General features: G+C 42.0%; 1 protein-coding gene across 1 annotated transcript in view; it reads left to right on the plus strand.

Annotated features, from left to right (window-relative positions):
• Positions 1-4: 4 nt before the first annotated feature.
• The window catches only part of adgb (androglobin), a 109653-nt gene continuing 88234 nt past the window's right edge, over positions 5-21423 (plus strand). Inside the window, exons 1-4 of the mRNA XM_007894495.2 lie at positions 5-169; positions 18644-18809; positions 20626-20718; positions 20883-20954. Of these exons, the coding sequence (XP_007892686.1) occupies positions 93-169; positions 18644-18809; positions 20626-20718; positions 20883-20954 (408 nt within the window). The 5' untranslated portion in view covers positions 5-92. The remainder of the gene's footprint in view (positions 170-18643; positions 18810-20625; positions 20719-20882; positions 20955-21423) is intronic.

A 21423-nucleotide genomic window follows, 5' to 3' on the forward strand; every position in this document is an offset into this window, starting at 1 on the left:
CGGAGGAGAATGGTTGCCTGGGCGACGGCGACGCGTGCGCGTGCCGTCACGTTCGGTTGCCTGGTGACCAGTCGCCAGCGCTGAGGTCGTCGATGGTAGCAATGTCGAAACAAGGGAAAAACAAGGGGCACAAGGCAAACCTGCCTCTCGCACACCTGTACCAGAAAGAGTAAGTGGCCGCGAAGAGTAACCCGCCGGCGAGAGAGGAAGAGAAACGGACTCCGCTTGGGTTGAAAAGCGCGTCTTCGGCTGAAAAATGGCTTCCTGCCCGGAGGACTAAAGGAAGCCCCGGAATGTGTGTGTGTGGGAGAGGAGGCAGGACGAGGGGACTCGAGCAGATAGATAGCTCCATGCTGGCAGGCCCAGGCAGGCAGCCAGGCAGGCAGGCCCAGCCAGCCAGGCGTCTCTTGCCGCCATTGTATCGTTGTAGTCGGAGTTTGCTGGCAGTGTTTTTGGGGGTGAAATTGTTTGCAGTGGAAGGAAGGGTGTAGACAGCTCAGCCCGGACACCAGGGGCTAAATGACCTTCAGTGTTGTTTATTTCTATGATTGTTTGGCAAATGTCGAAGGGATTGAGTGGACTCTTCTCCATAACCTTCTAACGTGACACCTGTATCATTTCTTCTCCCCCCCCCTTCCCCCACGGTTTCCGATTTCATTCTCATCTACAACAGCAACTTGCATTTATATAGCGGCCTCCACCGCAGGGAAGCGTCTCGGAGCGCTTAACAGTGGCGGAGCCAGACTCCAAGCCGGAGGTGGGGGAAGGGTGGAGGTGGCCGTAAGCACGGCAAAGAGGAAAGTTTTCAGGCAGGACTTGAAAGAGGGGAGAGAGGGGCCAAGGCAGAGAGATTGAGGGAGAGTGTTCCAGAGTTTGGGGGCGTAGTAGTGGCTGAAAGCACGATCTCCAATGGCGGGGCGCGCAATCCATTATGGTTTATGGGAAACTGCTACAATTGGCTGTTGTGTTTCACCCACAAAATACACTAAGTCACTGCACTTTACAGTATTATGACGTGCTTTGAGACGCCTCAACAATGTCATAAGGCGCTATATCAAATGCAAGTAGTATTATTATTCTCCACTTGCCCTCGCTCGTGAATTCTTCTTCACGGTTCTATCATTGATCTACTTTTCCTCATCTAAATGGTGTCACACACAGCAGGAATGGGGCCCTTCTATATGTTCTTCCTCAACTCCATCCTCACCTCCATATATACAAAGATGACACCCAACTCTACGTTTCCACCTCCACCCTTGACTCAAGGATCACTGATGTGCTGCCAAACTGCCTGCCAAACATCAAATACTAGATGAGGATCAATTTCTTTCAATTTAATGTTGACAAAACAATCTCACAGGTTCTTCCTCTATCTCTGACTATATTAATTTATTCAGTTGCTCATTTAAACCCATGGAGTCAGTGGCCAATCTGTTTTCTTTTTATCCTCAGTTCTCCTTCAAGCCTTTCATCTGGGCCTTGATTTAGTTGATGACACCTTGGCTGCATTCATCCCTACATCACCCCCAATCCAGTCGAAACTCTCATCTGTGCTTTTGTCACCTTTTCTCTTGCTGGGTTCCCAGCTCAAACCTCAACAAATTGCAGATTATCAAGAAATCTGCAGCCTGTATACTTTCCCATACCAAGCTTGATGACCCACTGATTATTCTGACATTGTGACTGATATAGCGCCTTATGACATTGTTGACTTTGGCATGATTCGTTGGTTTCTTATCCCCTAGGTGAATTATTCTGACATTGTGACTATGTTCTTGTCCCACCCTTGCTCTGTAATCTCCAGTCTAACTCCCTCACCCATTCCCTCTGCTCTGATACTTAAGCCACTCTATGTCCCCTCTGCTCACCATTGGTAGGTGAGCTTTCAGCTACTTTGCTTGCTCTCTGGAATCTCTCCCTAAATCTTTTTGTCTCGCACAACCTCTCCAGTTTCAAAAACTACCTTTTTGACTATGACTTTGATCACATTCTCCTATTTCACACCATGTCATTCCATCTCTGCTTTGAGACATTTTTCTACATGAAATATGTAAAAGAAGTGCAAGTTGTTATTCATATTGTACTGTGTGCTGGAGGTGGTATCGGTGCATACAATGTAATGATTTCTCTACCACTGGGGCTGCAACACGATATATGGCCAGGTTAGTTTAGTGCTGAGGCAAAGTTAAAGAATATTCTGGATTTTTTTCTCCATTAACCTGGGGTTTCAGGTTGTCCCTCTGCAATATTATTCCTTGGACAGGAAAAGAGCCGGGGCAAAGTCTGAAATAGTTTAGGCATTACACGGTGCACACATTTTCACATATGTAGTGATCAAGTGGGCGCTGACCATTCTAAATCTAGACAGAACAAGTCCAGTTTCAGGAATACAATAGAATTTTGTGGGAAAATCAGCTCCGCACACATGTGCATTCACAGTGTAAGCAAAGTACAAGAAAAGGCCAACTCTTTCCTTGCATTCATTCTTGCCCCCCCATCAGAAACTCAATTCCTCATTAATAGGAGAATTAGCAGGTTGATATATCACTGTTGGGAGACATTCCTTCTGGTTACTGTTGCCTCCAGCTGCAACTTATTATGTTAGTTTATACTGTACACAGATAAAATATAAAATTGACCGATTTAATGTGAACAAAAATCAGTCCTACTAAATTATGTAAACAGTAATTTGAAAACTGTGTCAAAACCAAGTTGTTGCAAAGTCTTAAAGTTGGTTTCAAGTTTTGTATTCAGGATGTCAAGTTGGTTGTAATGTAAGCCATATTATTATACGTATGAGAAGGGTTCTTCCATTGCCGATGCTATAGTATATAATGTATGAAAGCTGTTAAGGGGAAACTTCTGTAAAGTGTTTTTTGCATAACTGTGAGGCTGCTGGGTATAAAATTGGAATCAAAATTTGGCTGTGTTTTCAAATTGTAAAACATGTGTTGAAATGGTCAGTGGTGGCCAATTTGTACCAATTTGTACCAATTTGGTACAAGGTTGGAAGTTAGGAACAGATAGAGCAGAATTTTTAAATGGATGATTTTCATATTGATCTTTACTAGCAATGTAAGTAATGTCTAGACCAGCAGTGAAATTTCCAGGTACTAAACAGCATTGAAATATGAATAAGGTTAGATACTCTTATAGTAAAGGATAAATAAAATACCTTATTGATATAACAATGTACCCAAAAGTAGTAGGGAACATTTTAGCTGACATTTTGATGAGTTTGCTAAATGTTGGAAAAATTGCAGAGCATGGAAAGAGCTAAACAATTCTCATTAGTATCAAAAGCCAAATGTGCTAAAAGTTAACATAAATTAAAGGAAGGGTACAGAGGGAGAGGAGAGAATAAAAGGCAGAAACCAATTGTTTCTGTATTAGGCATTGGTACACACACTGTCTAGAATATTGTGTGGAGTTTTGGTCTAATTATTGGAAACGTTGTTATCCTTGAATGGTTACAGAGGTGAGCAATCAGGATGATTCTGAGCGTTCTGAGACCTACCCTGCGTGGAAGGCGCTATATAAGTGCAAGTTGTTGTTTTTGATTCTGTCTATCAGGAATCATAAGTTATGAGTGAGCTGGTTCTTTTGGAAAAGAATAGACTTTGAGGTGACCTGATTGAAGTTTTCAAATTATGACAGGGTTTGGCAAAGCTGATCCAGGCAAATTGTTCACCCGAAGGACCCAAAGACACTGAATATTAAAATGTCGAAGTTAGGAAAAAAAAGGTAAGTCAGCCAGAACATTTTTATGAAAAGGTTAATACAGTTGTGAAACAAAGTACTAGAGAAGGTACTGCTGTAGTTATTGTGCATATCAGAATGAGAAATGATAATGCTGAGGAACAGAATGTATTCTCATTTATTAGCACTATTAAACATTCCCAACATAGGTATTGCTCTCTGCATTCCTGCAGTGCTTTTTTTGTTGTGCTGGAAACAACCTGAAGCTTAATTTATACTACTTACTTTTAACCACATCCAGCAATGTTGAAGAAACTTAATACCCAATATTGAGTTCTCCACACCTGCAACGAGAGTTCTTTCATAACATTGAAAAAATGGTCCCTTAAAAGATCTTGGATGATCTGTATGTTCACTCAATATCTTTCCAAGAAAAAGAACTTGAATTATTCAAGCCTTGTCACGTCAAAATGACTCAAAGTGCTTCACAGGAACTGCTGTTCAGTGTCCTGACTTTTTTTGTAACCAGAAACTATTTTTGAGCAAAGTCGTAATCTACTCACATCCACTACATTTATACTGGAGCAGCATGAATTGGAGTGCTGCCAAAACTGCTTCTGCATGGTGATTTAAGTACTGGTGTGATTTTGTTCTCAATCCCAATTTATGTTAATACGTAAATAAGATCTGCACTCAGCACTTTATGATGTCAAAATTTCAAAGGTCATTACAGTACACAAATATTATTTTGTAGACAAATAAGGCAGCGATAACTTACAAACAGCTGCTTTATCTGTCTTATTACAAATTTTGATCAGGGTGGAATATTGTTCAAAGGAATGCGAGAACCTCAGTACTTTGGGATCTACCATTGGATCTTTAATCTGAAAACTCAGATGAGACCTATGTTTAATCTAATCTAATCTAAAAGCTAATCTGGATACCATCTCCTTCAGTTAGCGATATACTGGGATATGTGAGCCTATATCATGAGCTCATCGCTCATGTGAAAGACGAACACAGAAAATAGAGACCTATCAATTGAACCAAAATGAAGTATGTTAATTTACCATGAAAAATGCAGTAGAAACACAGTAGTATCAATTACCTCAGATTGAGCACCTGCAACTGCATCAGTGTGAATCTTATCACCCACAATATTAGTAAACTGTTAAGCATTAGTAAGTGAGATTGTTCTCTATTTGTTGAATTTTAGTTTTGTCTTGTGGATTTGTGCCTATAGGTACTGAGATGAGGCTGCCTAAAATAATTTTATGTAGTACGCTTGTGAACACCAGAGAAAAGATTTTCTTTCCATCAACCTCAGTTACAATCAAACCTTGACCCCAGGAAGATGGGACAGTGTGCAAACACCCAGTGAATTCCTAAATGTAGGCAAATAGCATTAATGTTTAATTATTGTAACTATTTATTACTTTCATCCAATTAAAAATAACAAGACAGTTTATTTTTCCATTTTATAGTATGGGTCTCAACAATACTATTGAAATGTTTGACTTGTGTTGCTCTGCCAACCTCTATGACATACTTGGGTGGATTGACAGATTACATATTGATTTACATAGATTGTACAGCATGGAAACAGACAATTTGGCTCAACTAGTCATGCCAGTGTTTGTACTCTATCTCTCGTCCTCGCCTTCATCTCTTCCCAGCTGGACTATTCAAATACCAATAAAAACGGATATCTACCAGAACCTAGGACACATGTTTTTAAGAGATTAAAATAGATTTTTTTCCTCACTCNAAAAAAAGGATTTATTAATTANTTTTAATAATATGTGGAATCCTGTAGCGTAGTGATTACAGCACTCGTCTCGCAAGCAAGAGGACCTGGGTTCAATTCCCGGGCAGGGTAAAAAAATATATAATAATAACTTAGTCACTCAATCCACGACTGTTTGTGGGACACTGCTGTGCGCAATTGGCTGCCGCGTTTCGCCCACATAACATACAGTCAATTCACTTTACAGTATATTCTTTGAAGCACTTTGAGACGTTGCAAAGACTTGATAAGGCACTATATCAAATGCAAGGATTATTATTTTATTTATTATTATGCCCTCCTCGCTGGTATCCCCAGTTCCACCATACACAAAATTCAATTCACTCGCACAAAACTCCATACCCCCATCACACCTGTCCTTGCCATGCTCCACTGGCTCCCAATTACCAAACGATCGATTTCAAGATCCTCTCACTCATTTTCAAATCTGTTCATGCCCTCGCATCTCCCTACCTATTCGATTTGTTTACTCCACCACCCGCTCGGCCGACTCCGGCCTCCTGTTCATCCCTCGTCCCCTCCGCTCCACCACCGGTTGCTGTGCTTTCAGCCACTACGCCCCGAAACTCTGGAACTCTCTCACTCAATCCCTCCACCTTGACCCCTCCCACCCTACTTTCAAATCCCGCCTAAAGGTCTTCCTTATGTGCTTACTGTCGCCTCCCGCTCCCCCTGGTTCTGGTTCAAATTCTGTCCCTGTCAAGCGCTCTGGGACTCAACCCTGCATAAAGGGCAGTATATAAATGCAGGATGTTGTTGTTACTCTGCATGAGGCTCCATTGCTCCCTCCCATACCTTTCCATTCACTTCTCCCTCATAAATTTTAAAAAAGTGCAGTTACCTGAATGATTTAAAAAAACTCTCTCCACCCCACCCCCTTCTCTGGCATAAATGTTGTATTTATTGATGTAAGACATAGAAGTATTGGGAAATGGAACACTTTCCCATTTAGGGTATCAAACACCCAGTATAGGAATCTATCTTTGCATAATGAGTAAGTCTATTTCCGTAGGATCTGCTGTCAATCCAGTACTTGTAGCACTGTATTTAGAGCACTATTTCTATACCATGAGAAATGTGACATGCCATAAAAAGTAGTGCATTTATTTTAGGTAGTCCCATGACATCAGTATATTACAGCAGTAACTGTTCATGAATTCCTCTTCCACTTGACTGGAAAGAAAATCATTAACTACTGTTCTCTTAATTTTTTTTAGTTTAAGACTCATATGAATAGAAAAATTGAGAACTTTTTATCGTTACACAAGCTGACAGTTTTCTGCAGTGTTATCATAAAACACACAACCCCTTTCTGCTTGTGACCTGGATACAAATTAGTTTATCATTTTTTTTATTCTCACAGGAATTGTATGTGCCTGTGGCCTTTATTTTTAGCCATCTTACAAGGATACAGTGAAAAACCTTCATCTAAGAATTAAGTAATGTGCGTTTCCCAAACAGCAATTAGTTCTTTCCTCTTGAAGGTTTTATTAGAAAGGTTTGCACACATTTGTAATAAATACCAAGTTTTAAAAATGAGAAATGCAGTTGAGAGTTTAACTTAATCTCAACTGCCTGTTACCATGTATATGCCACTCCCTTCTGTAATGCCTCGGTACTAGAGCATGGTGATTAATGGAGTTATCTTTGACATTATCAGGTCACAAGCAGCAGAAGTGCTGTGTGTTTTATGGTAACGCTTCAAAAAAACTGTCATAGAACAATAAGAGGTCTTTAATTTTAGTATTCAGGTTAGTCCTAATTTAGAATATTGTAGAGAGTAGCTGATAGTTTTCTTTACAGAGAATTTGAAGAGCTTCTCATGAACAGTCACTGCTAGATGTCCGTGTCACAAGAGTACTTAAAATACCTGCACTGGTTTGTATGGCATGCCATACATCTTTTGTGGTGTTGAAATTGTAGTTCAAATACTTCAAAGCACTGGTTTCAAAGACTGTACTATAAAAGTTTGTTTATTCATATTACAAAGTAATTAAATTGAAAAACACAATGTAAAAGAATGTAAAATTGATATGTTTTGCAGAAGATTAATATGGTGTCATTAGAAATCTGCACCTACCCTTTCTCATGTTAGGAATTAATTCTGCACAGTGCCTTCTTAACATCAATCAATTTTGCCTCAGTAAAATCAACATTTTATTCTTGAACATATCCATCACACAATATTCCGTAGATTACTGAGATCTTTATGTAAATATTTGCTCCATTAAAATTACTGAGTCTTAGTTGGTGAAACATAAATTGTCTTTTAATCCTGGAGTAGCTGTGAAATCTCAGTAAGATCCTTAATGCATTAACCAGACAAAAGACTATAAAACTAATTCAGTACAAAGAATATGAAATAGAAGCATATTTTAAAGCAAACCTTTAAATATTAGTAACTTCTCCACTATTATTAATTATTAAATGAAATTATTTGGTATAGTCTTGAAAATCAAGCCTTGTTGGCATCTATTTCCATACATCGAAGTCACTCAATTAATCTTTAATGAACCTGGTCGCAAGTTGTGCATCAATTCTTGTTTTTTCCAGTGTGATTAGTAACTCCACAGCCGAAAAGAAAATTTAGGAGGACACTTTATGTAAGACATAGAAGTGTTGGGAAATGCAACACTTTCCCATTTATGGTATGCGCCAAGAAACATTACATCATGTAGATCCTGTTCATAATTGTGATACATTTGGTATTCAGTGGCTTAGAATTAAATATTTTAGTTATGAAGCTCTACTACTTCAAAGTGTATCTCCTATTTATCCTATGTATCTCCTAAGTGTCAGAAATATAACAACACATTGATTGAATTAAGGGGTTTAGGAAAAATACTTTAATAGGTAGAAGGAATCAGAAACTAATGGCCTGCTACCTGTAAAAGTAAATGGATTATAAATAAAATTAAAAGTAGGAGTGGTAGGAAGGAAACATAAAAGTAAATTATAAATACTGTAATAAGGAAAAGGCTGAAATAATAATGAGATGCATGATTGGATTGCTTCTTCTGAAATGCAACATCATATACCTTTCCCATATTTAAAACTTGCTCCAAATTTAGCAGGAGCTCAACATCCTTTTTCGTAGAATCAATTTATAATCCTTGTATTTACATAGCACTTTATTGCCAAGACATGTCAAATCGCTTCGCAGGATTTTAACTGTGAAGAGCAGTGACTATACTTTAGGCAACTATGGCAACCAATTTGTATACAGCAATATCCCACAAACAGCCAAGTCAGCCATGAAGTGAGTGATTAATTGTATCTGGGAGAATGCTGCCTGGACTCCAGGAGAAACTTTCTTCTCTTTCTGACTAGTTGCCACAGGTTCTTTTAACATCCGCCTGAGCAGGCAGATAGTACTTTGGTTTAATGTCTCACCTAATGGATGGCACTTCGAACATTGTAGCACAACCACAAGACTGTATTAGTGGCAGCCTAGGCTGAAAGTTCAAAGACCCGACATGGGGCTTGATTCCACAACATTCTGACTCAGAGGTGAGAGGACTACCAACTGAGTCAGGCTGCCACCTTTTGCAGATGCATTGAGACCTGCTATGAACAACATTTTCTGTTCAAAATCAGAAAGGGAATTGAGTGTCAGCTGGAAGTCCCATCATGAGCATCCCTCAAAAGATTCTGTTGTGCAAGTGGTTCCTTCCTCAGGGGCTCATGTAACTTAGTCACTGATGTGCTTAACCTACTTACAAGCGAACAAATTCTTCAATTATTCATGTGGTTTTATACCTACTTTTGGCACTGCATCTTCTGCAGCATTTGCCTCAGCCTTGGTGCCACACTTGATATTAATCCACAACTGGATAGATCTGGCTGCTGAATGTTCCTACCGATGTCCAATTGTAAAGTGTTGCCTAATTTGACTTAAACACATTTAGCTGCAGTACCTAAGACACTCATAGCATTTATTCACCACAACAACAAATGCCTTTCACGTTGGGATGACGTTACAAAGTGCTGGACAGTCAAGGATTTAGACCCGAGCAGGGGGTTTGGATCAGGGATGGTGGACGGCAGAGATGATAGGGGTAGGAGGGTGGCCGAATGCACGGTCGAAGAGGATGGTCCTGACACATGCTTTGAAGGAGGAAAAAGAGGGAGCAACACTTAGGGACTGTGGAATGGAGCTCCAAAGGGTGGGGGCAGAGAATTTGAAGGCCTGACCACCAATGGTGGGGCAGGGGAACGTGGAGCAGGCCGGAGCCTGATGAGCAGAGGGAGCGGACAGGTTGATATGGGGTTAGAAGGCCAAAGAGATAGGAAGGGGCAAGGCTGTGGACGGCCTTGAAGGCAAGGATGAGGATTTTGAACTGTATCCTCTGGGGCATGAGGAGCCAGTGGATTCAGGCGAGGGTGGGGATGGTATGGTCATGAGCTTGGTGCAGGAGAGGACATAAGCTGCAGAGATGATCTGGATGATCTGCAGCTTGTGGAGGAAAGAGTTGGGAGGGCTGACAAGCAGAGAGTTAGTGTAGTCGAGCCTAGATGTAATAATAACTTAAGATACAATGACATTTAGAACCACTATTTATTTTGTACTGTGATAAATGCTAAGTTTTTTATAAAAAAACACAATGAATATTAAGATGGATAGAATGCAATTTCTGTAGTTTAAGGATGTTGTATCAAGGTGTGATACCAGAGCTACAAAGCACTCTGGGATCCTGTGTGAGGGATGCTATATAAATGCGAGTTGTTGTTACAAATGCATCTTGCCAGTATTCACTTTGGTCTATGCTTGTTATAAAGATGTGCAGTATGTAACCCACTATCCAAAAGAATTAATGAATGCTTATCTTAATGTCACATATCCCAACAAAATAATAATTTGATTTGAAATATTGTTCTCACTATTGTTTAGCTTGAGCTGGTGTTTAGAGTTTTCCTGGTCTATGTTTCCAAAATAATATCTGGGTTATCTTTAGTTAGTAAAGTTCTTAATGCAACATACATTCTATGGTATTTCTGGAAAGGTTTATCATGTGACATCCAGGATTTCCTTCAATTACTAAAGCAACTAAGTCATTAGAGAGTGCAGATGGCTGGGGAAGTGTGTGAAGAAACGATTGTGGGTTAATTGGTATGTGTGAACGGATAATTACAAGATACAAGAATGTTGTATAGCTGTTCTGATTGTTCTTGGACCTCACTTAGTTTACAAAAAGAATTGCTCCACTTGTCAGTTTAGACTAATCCAGCATTCATTTAGTAAACATGGCCTAGTCCTAGTTTTCAGACCCATTTCTGAGAAGGAAACAGTACATACAATGCAAAATTATATTTGTATAGCGCCTTTCACATCGGGCAGACGTCCCAACGCGTTGATGTATATGGAACTGACACACAGATTTATGCCCTCTCCATAGATGTGGTGTAAACCTACCCCTCAACTTTTTTTTTTAAGATTTCAACAACAAATTTACATTTATATAGTTTTCATATCAGGAGGACGTCCCAAGCTGTCCCAAAGCATCTAAGAATATCCTCCGGGGTAGGGCGAGGAAGAGAAGGTAAGTGGGGTTTCCTCGGAGTTGAACTAGCTCCAAGGTGATATGCTTGGCAATGGAATGTCAGATTCGTCAGTCCTCTATGGTTATCTCGATTTTCCAGGTCCGCAATCCTCCAGGGCACTGCTAATGATAGACTGGCTAGCCTCGCTTATTGGCAAGATTCTAGACGGCAGCTCCTGTTAAATCTGCAAGGCTTCTCATTATATGCCAACAACATGCTGTTCTGTATTTAAGATACCTACTGTAACTAACATTTTGAGATTTATTTGATAATCAAAAATTACTGCCCAAACAGAAGCAAATAAATGACATGGTGTGATACGAGGATCTGGGATATCCTCCCCACGTGAAAGGCACTATATAAAAGCAAAAACAGAAGTCGCTGGGAACACTCAGCAGGTCAGACTGTATCTATGGAGAAAGGAAAATGAGTCAACGTTTCAGGTCCACGACCCTTCATCAGAACGGGTTTTGACCATATGAAAGCAATTTGTTGTTGTTGAGTAGGATCTAATACCCTTCATCCTTTATGTTTTTTGAGAAGCGTTTCATATCAATGAGGCAATGTGGAATTGTAGTATGGAAGGAAAACTTCTTGAAAGTGAACAATACAGTTATTGTCCTCACTAGCTGGAGAAGACCATGGCTGACTGAGTGGATATGATGCAATAGTCTCTCCTGTGTAAAACAAATCAGAGTAAAGTAATGTTTTCAATGTCTACAACTCGCCTCAAGGCAGACACATTTCTGCTTTATTGCAACAGGGCCCCTAAATCTGAGATTGAACAACTGGCTTCAGTCATTGTGACAGTTGCACAACTGAATTTTTAGTGCAGTTTCAGGTGCATTGGTACCCACCAATGATTTTCTAGCATTAGCCAGGGCAGTGTTTCACAGATTGACCAGAAGACCAGAAATTAAAAGCTATTGCAAGGCTCATCTGCATCAGTCAAGCAAAGGGAAAGGAAATAGGTTTTTCAAGATTACTTGGAATCCAAAAGACCCAATACCAAAAGGTGCTATTGTTGGAATGCATAAATTCATAAGCACCCCACAGAAACCATCTCCACCCCTTTATTATTGGAAAGGCTTTTGCTGAATATTTGAATTGTTGCTTCCGGGAATAATACCATATTACGAATCAGCACATTGTCCTGGATCTTGGATAACCATTTTAAACATGGATTTGTCAATTTATAGGATTAGACTGCCATCTAGTGCAATGAATGTGATTTGGCTGAATAATTATTGACATGTTCCTGACTCAGTGGGATCAAGTGTGCTCTATTATTGGGGAAAATGAAATATGCAGAATTGTGAGAACAATTGGAGAATAATTAGGGAAATGTGTTTAATGTGGAAACAAATTTGCTTTGGAATTGTAGAGATAATTTGCTTTCATTGCATTACAGACTTACAAAGTGGAGTAGTCAATAGGAAAGAAGATTTCAGTAAATATAATACTTAAATGTAAACTCAGAAATAATTCAGATACTAAAATGATTTTTTTGAATGTAAACACCACTCTTCTGCTGTGTTTTAAACAACTTCTAAATTGTGTTTATTTAGTGCGTTTCATGTATTTAAATGTTTAAGTTTTTCACAGAGATAATAGGATGGATATTTGAACAGGGTTGGAGGCAGTCGGGTTAGGAAGGAGATAATCAACAGCACAGTCAAAGAGTTAGGTTTTTAGAAGGGTTTTGAAAGTGAACAGGGAGGGTGAAAGGATTTAGAAAGAGGGAAGGGACAAAGTAGTTAAATGCTTCGCCACTGATGGCGGGGCAGAAGGGTGGGGTAAGGCCAGAGTTGTTACAGAGGAAGAATTAGGTGGGGTATTAGGACCACAGGATATCACAGAGTTGAGCAAGGTCATGGAGGCATTTGAAAATGAGAACAAAGATCTGATTAGATTATTAAAGTCTATCTACTGGGGAATAGGATGTCAGTGGAGCCTGGAAAAGATGGACGTGTGACGGTTCACAAAACTGTACAGGAAATGTGCAGGCTGTATCACATAATGTGCAGCTTATCAGAAGTTGAGCTGGCAAGGCTGGTGAGGAGGGCAATGAGGTGTCTGGACATGACTTGACTGTGGTTTAAATAGAATACTTGATCAAAGTATGCCTGCTAGGTGCTATGGTTGTCCCATGAAAGTGATGGCAGTGGTTGCTCTGCTTGCAGCATATTATTCTTTCTCACTGATCCCTCCTGTTCCTCATATATATTAACAACCTGGATTCGAAGACCTAGTGTAAGATAGTTACATTTGTAAATTACACCAAATTGGGTGGAGGGGGTGGTGGGGGGGGGACTGTGGAATCGGAAGTGGCAGCAAATGTCCAGCTAGGATATGCATATGGACTGATAACTGGCAAGTTTAATACTGATAAATACAGTACTTCAGTATACAATACTACATATTAGGATCCAAGAATAGGAAACATAAGTACTCCATGAATGAGATTGAACTTGCCAAGGGGGAAGCTGAAAGGAATCTAGGGGTGTTAGTTTACTGTTTCAAAACACCATGAGGCAGCAATTCTCATGCTGTACAGTGGTCTGGTCAGGCCACATCTTGAATACTGGATACAATTCTGGTCACCCCAACATAAAGGGGCTGTCCAGAACCTTAAGGAGGTGCAGAGGAGCGCAACAAGGATGATCCCAATGTTAAAGGAATGAGCTATGAACAAAGATTAGATAAGATAGATTATTATATTATTATTATAAGCTCAGGCTCTTTAGTCTTGAGAACTGATAACTCAGAGTGGGACCTCAGAGAGATGTACAAAATTTTAAATGGGATTGAAAAAGTAAATCCAGATCAGTAATTTAGGTTATATGATGACAGTAGACCCAGAGAATATAGGTTTCGATTTGTAAAGTGCAACTTCAAGACAGATACCAGGATGGTTTTCTTTTGGACAGGTTGCTATGAAAGATTGTAGAGTCAGAGATTCACCTACCACCATGCCCCACTCCCCAACTGCCGTGGCGGCAGGGTGGCCCTCATCTCCAGGGCGTCACTTGCCCTATCTCCTTACTCCACTGGCTCATTCCCCTCTTTTGAACACCTTACCCTCTGCCATCCCTCCCACCTCTCTCTAAAAGTCCTCCTAATTTAATGCCCCCCCCAAAATCCTCCCCCACCTTCATCTCTGACATCTCCACCCTCCTAGCTTCCCTCTGCCTCTGCTCTGACCGCCTCATCATCCTGGGCGACTTCAACCTCCACTTCACCCCCTCCTGCTCTACCTCCTCAGACTTCTCCACTCTCCTTTCTCAACCTCTCCCTCCACATCCACTCTGCTGCCCACAGCCATGGTCACCCGCTCGACCTGGTGATCACCCGGGGCCTCAGCGTCTCGGATGTCACCATCACTGACAAGGCCACCTCTGGCCCACCTCTCGCACCAACCCATTCACTGTACTTACTCTTCTTCACAGCACTCTCTCCACCACACTCAACACCCTTGCCCCCCTCTCCTCCTGAACTGCCTTTTATTCCTAATCCTCACTCTGGTTCACCAGCCGCCTCCGCTCGCCGAACGCACTTGGCTCAAATCCAGCCTAACAATCCACATCTGGCTGGACCTCATCAACACCTACCGCTCCGCTCTCGCCTCAGCCAAAATGTCCTTCTATTCCAGGTTAATCCTGGATGCGAAGGGCAATCCCAGGCTCCTGTTCTCCACCACTAACCGGCTCCTCCACCCTCCCCGCCACACTTCGCAGATACTTTCCTCTGACTCCCACTGCAAGAAAATGCTGGACTTCCTCAAGTCCAAAATTAAGGGAATTCGCTCAGCTGCCACTGCCCTCCCAACTTCCAACCCCTCCCTACCCCCTGCCCACACTCCAACAATTACCCATCCCTCCTTCCACACCTTTGAACCTGTCAATCCCTCCTCTGTCTTCACCCTCATATCCTCCATGAAGCACACCACCTGCTCCCTGGACCACGTCCCCACCCCTCTCCTTAAATCCCAGCTCCACCTCCTTGCCCCACTACTTGCCGATATCATCAAACTCTCCCTGTCATTTGGCACTGTTCCTTCCCCCCTCAAAACAGCCACTATCACCCTCACCTTGAAGAAACCTTCCCTTGACCCATCACAGCTATCCAGTTACCGGCCCATCTCAAACCTCCCTTTCCTATCCAAGGTCCTTGAGAGAGCCATTGCCTCCCAGTCTTGCTCTCTCCTCCCACTCCCTCCATGAATCCCTCCATTCCGGCTTCCGTGCTACCAACAGCACGGAAACTGCTCTGGTCAAGGTCACAAACGACATCTTGACCATGTGCAACCAGGGCTCCCTCTGCCTCCTTGTCCTCCTCGACCTCTCCACTGCCTTTGACACTGTGGACAATTCAATCCTCCTCCACCACCTCTCCTCCCACCTCAACCTTCAAGGTTCTGTCCTTAACTGGTTCAGGTCCTACCTTTCACACCGCCTCCACTTTGTCTCAACAAACAGCTTCTCTTCCAGCACCCGCACCGTCTTGTGCGGTGTTCCTCAGGGCTCTGTTCTCGGTTCCCTCCTCTTCACCCTCTACATGCTCCCCTTTGGTGACATCATCCGCAGACATGGGATAAATTTACACATGTATGTGGATGACACCCAACTCTATCTCTTTGCCTCCACCCTCAACTGCAGGAATACTGGCATCCTGACTAACTGCCTGTCCGACATCAAGTCCTAGACGAGGGGCAACTTTCTCCAACTCAACGTCAGCAAGACCGAGGCCCTCCTGATTTGCTCGCACCAGTGCCTCCGCACCTCGGGCGCTGGCAGCATCAGCGTCCTGATGCTGCGCATAGCACGGAAACAGCCCTGGTCAAAGTCACTTATGACATTCTGAACATCTGTGATCAGGACTCCCTCTGCCTCCTTGTCCTCCTCGACCTCTCTGCCGCCATCGACACTGTCGACCATTCCATCCTCATACACCGCCTCTCCTCTTTACTTAATCTTCACGGACCTGCCCTTGCCTGGATCGAATCCTATCTCTCTCACCGTCTCCACTTTGTTGCCTCTAACGGTTTCTCCTGCAGCCCCCGCACTGTCACGTCTGGCGTCCCCCAGGGCTCTGTCCTTGGCCCTCTCCTCTTTAATATCTACATGCTCCCCCTTGGTGACATCATCCGCAGACGTGGGGTCAACTTCCATATGTATGCGGATGACACCCAACTCTACCTTTCTGCCTCCACCCTCAACTCCAGGATCACTGCTGTCTTGACAGACTGCCTGTCGGACATCAGGTCCTGGATGTGGGGAAATTTCCTACAGTTGAATGTGAACAAGACTGAGGCCCTCCTGATTGGCTCACGCCAGTGCTTCTGTACCTCAGGCTCTGGCAGCATCAACCTCCATGGTTGCTCACTACAACTGACCAACCCAGTCAGGAACCTGGGTGTCTTGTTCAACCCTCAACTGTCTTCTTCCCCACATCCAAGCCATGACCCGCTCTGCCTTCCCTCACCTCCGTAACATCGCCCGACTCCGCCACTACCTCACCCCTCAGGCCGTTGAAACTCTTGTTCATGCCTTCATCACCTCCAAGCTCGACTATGAAAACGCCCTGCTTGTCGGCCTTCCCAACTCCTCCCTCCACAGGCTGCAGATATTCCAGAACTCTGCAGCACGTGTCCTCTCCCACACCAAACTCCGTGACCCCATCTCCCCCATTCTCGCCCGACTCTATTGACTCCCTATCCTTCAGAGGATTCAGTTCAAGATCCTGGTCCTCACTTACAAAGCCCTCCATGGACTCACCCCACCCTATTTCTGCAATCTCCTAACCCCCTACCAACCCGCCCCCTCCCTCCACTCTGCCGGCTCTGGCCTGCTCCACGTCCCCCAACCCACCATTAGCGGGAGAGCCTTCAGCCTCTCTGCCCCCAACCTCTGGAATTCCATCCCCCAATCCCTTCGACTCGCTTCCTCCCTTGCCTCCTTCAAGGCCGGTCTCAAGACCCTTCTCTTCAATCGTGCCTTTGGTCGTCCTCCCACCTCTCTGCCTTCCCTCACCCCTACTCCACCCCTCCCCCATGCTCGGGTTCCGACCCCTGAATGTTCAGCGCTTTGGGACGTCCTCCCGACGTGAAAGGCGCTATATAAATGTAATTTGTTGTTGTTGTTGTGGAGGACAGAACACTGGATTCATTTAAAAAGCAGTTTGATGCAGTGATTGGTGCACAGTCGGGTGGTTGTTCTGGAGCGAAGAGATTGGATGGGACGAAGGGCCTTATGTGTTCTGTGAAGCGCTTTGGGACGTCCTCCCGACGTGAAAAGCGCTATATCAAATGCAAGGATTATTATTATTATTATTCTTATGCGTCTGTTTACCTTGATCCAAAACACTGATTGTCCAGCGCCTTGGGTGTCCTCCTGACGTGAAAGGCGCTCAACAAATGTAATTTTGTCATTGTTGATATTGTTTAGAAGGCAGTTAGCTGTAGTATGCATGTCATTAAAAATATAGAGGCCTGAAATTCCACCTCGCCTTAGCAAGTAAGACTGTTTTGTTTCAATGTGCTTAAAATATATATATATTGTATATCTCATAATATAGGGATTATTTTATAACTGATATACGCAATGTTCTTCATCAGCATATTTGTAAGTTAACTTATGTGTTCATTTATCTCACTAATTTATAAATGCTTAACACATTGTCCTAATTTTGAGGGGGTGGTGGGGGCTGGGGAGTATGTGGGATCTCCTTGGATTTAAGTTGGCCTGAAGCTTGGCAACGGATGTCAGAATTGAGACAGTCCTCTGTGGTAGTCTCTGTAGTTTGGTTCCTGAAACAGGTGGATCCATAATACTCCAGGATACTGCTGATTGCCTGGCTCGGCAACAGGACTTAGAGGGGTGGGTCAATCACTGGGGGCAGGGACTCTTCCCATTCAGCACCCTATTAAACCTGGAAGGCAAAGCTCTTATGGGGAGGGTGGTCCTAGTTGGACAAAGCAGCGGGAGCAGACAGTGATTTCAATGGAAAGCTGATTAAACCAGCAGTACCCCATTAGACAGTCTGTGGTCCCAAAATATTGGCTCTTGCCATCCTGTGCCTTATAGTCTCCAGAATTATGTAAGCCGGTTACCCTCCACCTCTCCCTCCATCTTTCCCACCACCACAGGCTGACCGTGTGTATTCTATTCCAGGAAGATTTCTGTGGGTATATATGTATGTAGAACTCTCACCCTGGTGTTTAGTTACTTTTGAGCATGGTGATGGGTTTCCATTCGTGTCAGACAAAGTGCTTAACTGTGAAGACTTTTGTTCTCCTTATTCCCCACGCCTTCATCTCATTTAAGTTTATTTTGTCTGTTAGTGTAAAAGACATTTTCAGTAAATATTTACAAATTTTGTTGACAACATTTTGAATATTTTGCAGATTATGTTGTTCAAGTATGTGACATTCATGTGTTTTGTTTATAGGCACTTGAAGAATATGAAACTCATAATGATTGGTTTCATGTGGAAAGAAAAGGCTGTTTTTTTGTTGTGGTGTTAATGAAGTTAAGAGCAATACATCTGCAAATCTTCTTGCATTTGTGTTGATTGTGATCTTCTGTTCTTTCTTAGCGCCACTGCATTTGTCATCAGTTGTGGAGGTACAGGGGCAATTCCTGAACCCAGAAAAGGCAGATATCCTCTCTGGCCTGAATGGAGTGAGGCAGATATAAATTCTGAAAGATGGGATGCGGGTAAAGGAAAAGAAAAGGATAAAAGTGCCAAGAGCCCTAGTCTAGTAAGTCAAATGTATTCCATCTGAAATTTATTGCATTTATTTCTCCAATTGTTTTTCAAATCATACAACTATGTCAGCTCACTACTATTGATGTAGGAAATTTCTTATGCTCTCACCCCACTTCTGCCTTTAGAGCAGGCATAAGCCCAGATAGTGAAATCCTTTGTGTTTGTACCGTTCACCATGTCAACCTCAAGGAGACCCCTCCCAGTCACTTGTGAAGCACTTAGTCACTAGTTGGTCATTAAATATTTTACATCAACGCAGGTTTGAGCTCTCACTAAGTGGATAACAGATACCAGGAACTCCCTCAAACCATTCTTATGAGCTGTACACCTCAGCATGAAATGCTCCTGCCCGCATCTCCGACACACATCCCTACTCATCATGTGATGGTTCCACTGGTTAAAGGTCCAGAGCTTGAGCAACAGCTGCATATCGATCAAGGTGGATACCAAGTCCTGGATATATGAGCATGTGTTCAACTGGAAATCCAGGAAACATCTTTCAGAAACTGCTGTCCCAAGCCTCAGTTTCCTTATCTTCTATCTGACTTCAGTATGGTGGGAAGACCAATCCAGGACAACTTGTGGTGTTCTGGAGGTTTATCCTTTTGGAGATAAGTGATTTCAAAGAATGTTAACAGTTGATATGGTTTTCAGTTGAAAAATTCTCTTGCAGCTCTGTCGGCTTCTAGAATGAATTGCAAGCTTGTTTATCAAGATGGTATTTTGGTCTCCAGCCTTTGTTGGCTTTTGGAAATCATAATTTACATTTTATTAAATACAGTAAAGCTCACATTAGTCTTATCTTTACAATTCATGTAACCGCCAAGTCATACATGTCCCCGGGTCCCAGTTAGTTTTCTATCAAAACCACTTAGGTTTTTTGCGTTACTCATATTTTATCAAATCATCTCCTAACTCGCAGTACTCTCTCCTATCCATTAATCCTGCCTTTACCGGCTGCATTGAATTTTGAAATTAAGTCCTGATCTCTCAACACATGCGCACTTACCAGCCGGCCGCAGTAAATCGCGAGAAACATTGTCTTGATCAGTCGCGCATGGGCAGAAGAACTTCATTTCCCATGATTCAATGTGATTCCAATGCTTGACGGTAAGTGCGCATGTGACAACGTGCCAAGGCGCATTGAATGACGAGAAACATAGTCTTGACTCATCACCGAATGCGCACTTATTGGGTCCTGTGACGAAGTGCCACATGTGTACTTACCGGCTGCATTGAATTATAGAGTAGAAGTGTAGATTATTGATTGAATCTGATTTTATACAATTTGTACAAGTTTATCTGTAACTCAGACTTTGCACAAGTCATTTTAAATGTTATGGTCCCGACTCATACGACTTGTGAGAGCTTTACTGCAATGCACATTAGACAGCGAAACAGAATTTGCCATTAGAGTTTAACATGTATCAGAAATTAAACCCCATGAAGTATGACAAGCCACTGAAGGCCATTAGTTTTGTTTCCCAGTTTGCTGATAGTTCCATTTATCTTAAAAGCAATTGAACAGAAAGTCTGATTGTATATTTTACTATTTTTTTTAACACAGTAAGTAAGCAGTGGCATGAAATAAATGTAGCTGAGATTGCTCTGATATGAAGAATAGTTAAATGCTTAGAAATATTCAGAGGAGTCAATTCATAGAAATTTTATGCAATGAAACAAGTGAGTTTATCACTGGAGTATAGTTGTCCTGATTAATAATGTTTACTTGTTGATCATTTATTGTATTTGTTGTTTTGTGACATTAATTTTTGCAATACATTAATTACCTTTGTCTTCTGTACAAGCATCTCTTCGATGACCCAGAAGGGAAGATTGAAATGCCACTATCTTTAATGGTTCACACATGGAAACGTCCTCATGAATTTATTTCAGACCGGGTCAGTCTACCGTAAACTATGTATACTATGAAAGGTGCTGCTAAGTGCAAAATGTTATTGTTTGGGTCTGTGAAGGAAAGAGTATTTATTAAAATGTAAGCCTATTTGGTATTATCTTAAATCATTAATTTGTATTAATAACATTATTATCACATGAATTTCAGATGCCGGTTGTAGTTGAAAACGAGCTTTGGTTTGATTTGATGCCTGATAGCCAACGTGCAGTGGACAGTGAGGTGAGTCAATATTATAGGCACCGACAGCATGGAATATAAAGTTCACATTTTGTACTGAGCTTGGTTCTTTTTAAGCATTGCAATTAAAGATTGTAAACTGACTGCAAGCAAGGATTTACAAATGATCTTAAAATTATCTCTGATCCTTGAACTTCTAGGATAGTGATGTTCAACTTGTCAGTAAAGTTACTGGCCTTGCTGGTGTGTGCTTATAATGGGGAAATCCCCCAATAAAATTGGTCAGTCATTTCATGTTTGTTTGTGGATCATTGATTGCTGTGTGCAATTTGAAAGCCACATTCACCAACAAAACACACACATTCACATCACTTCTGTGAAGTGCTTTGGGACATCTTCCTGACACAAACGATGTGATACAAAATGTAATTATTATTTTTAAACGTTATTATTAATAAAATCTGGAGATTAGATGCCACAAGGTGAAAACATTACCATTCAGGTGTTGATT

The sequence above is a fragment of the Callorhinchus milii genome, unplaced genomic scaffold (assembly GCF_018977255.1).
Source record: "Callorhinchus milii isolate IMCB2004 unplaced genomic scaffold, IMCB_Cmil_1.0 Scaffold3, whole genome shotgun sequence".
NCBI lineage: Eukaryota > Metazoa > Chordata > Chondrichthyes > Chimaeriformes > Callorhinchidae > Callorhinchus > Callorhinchus milii.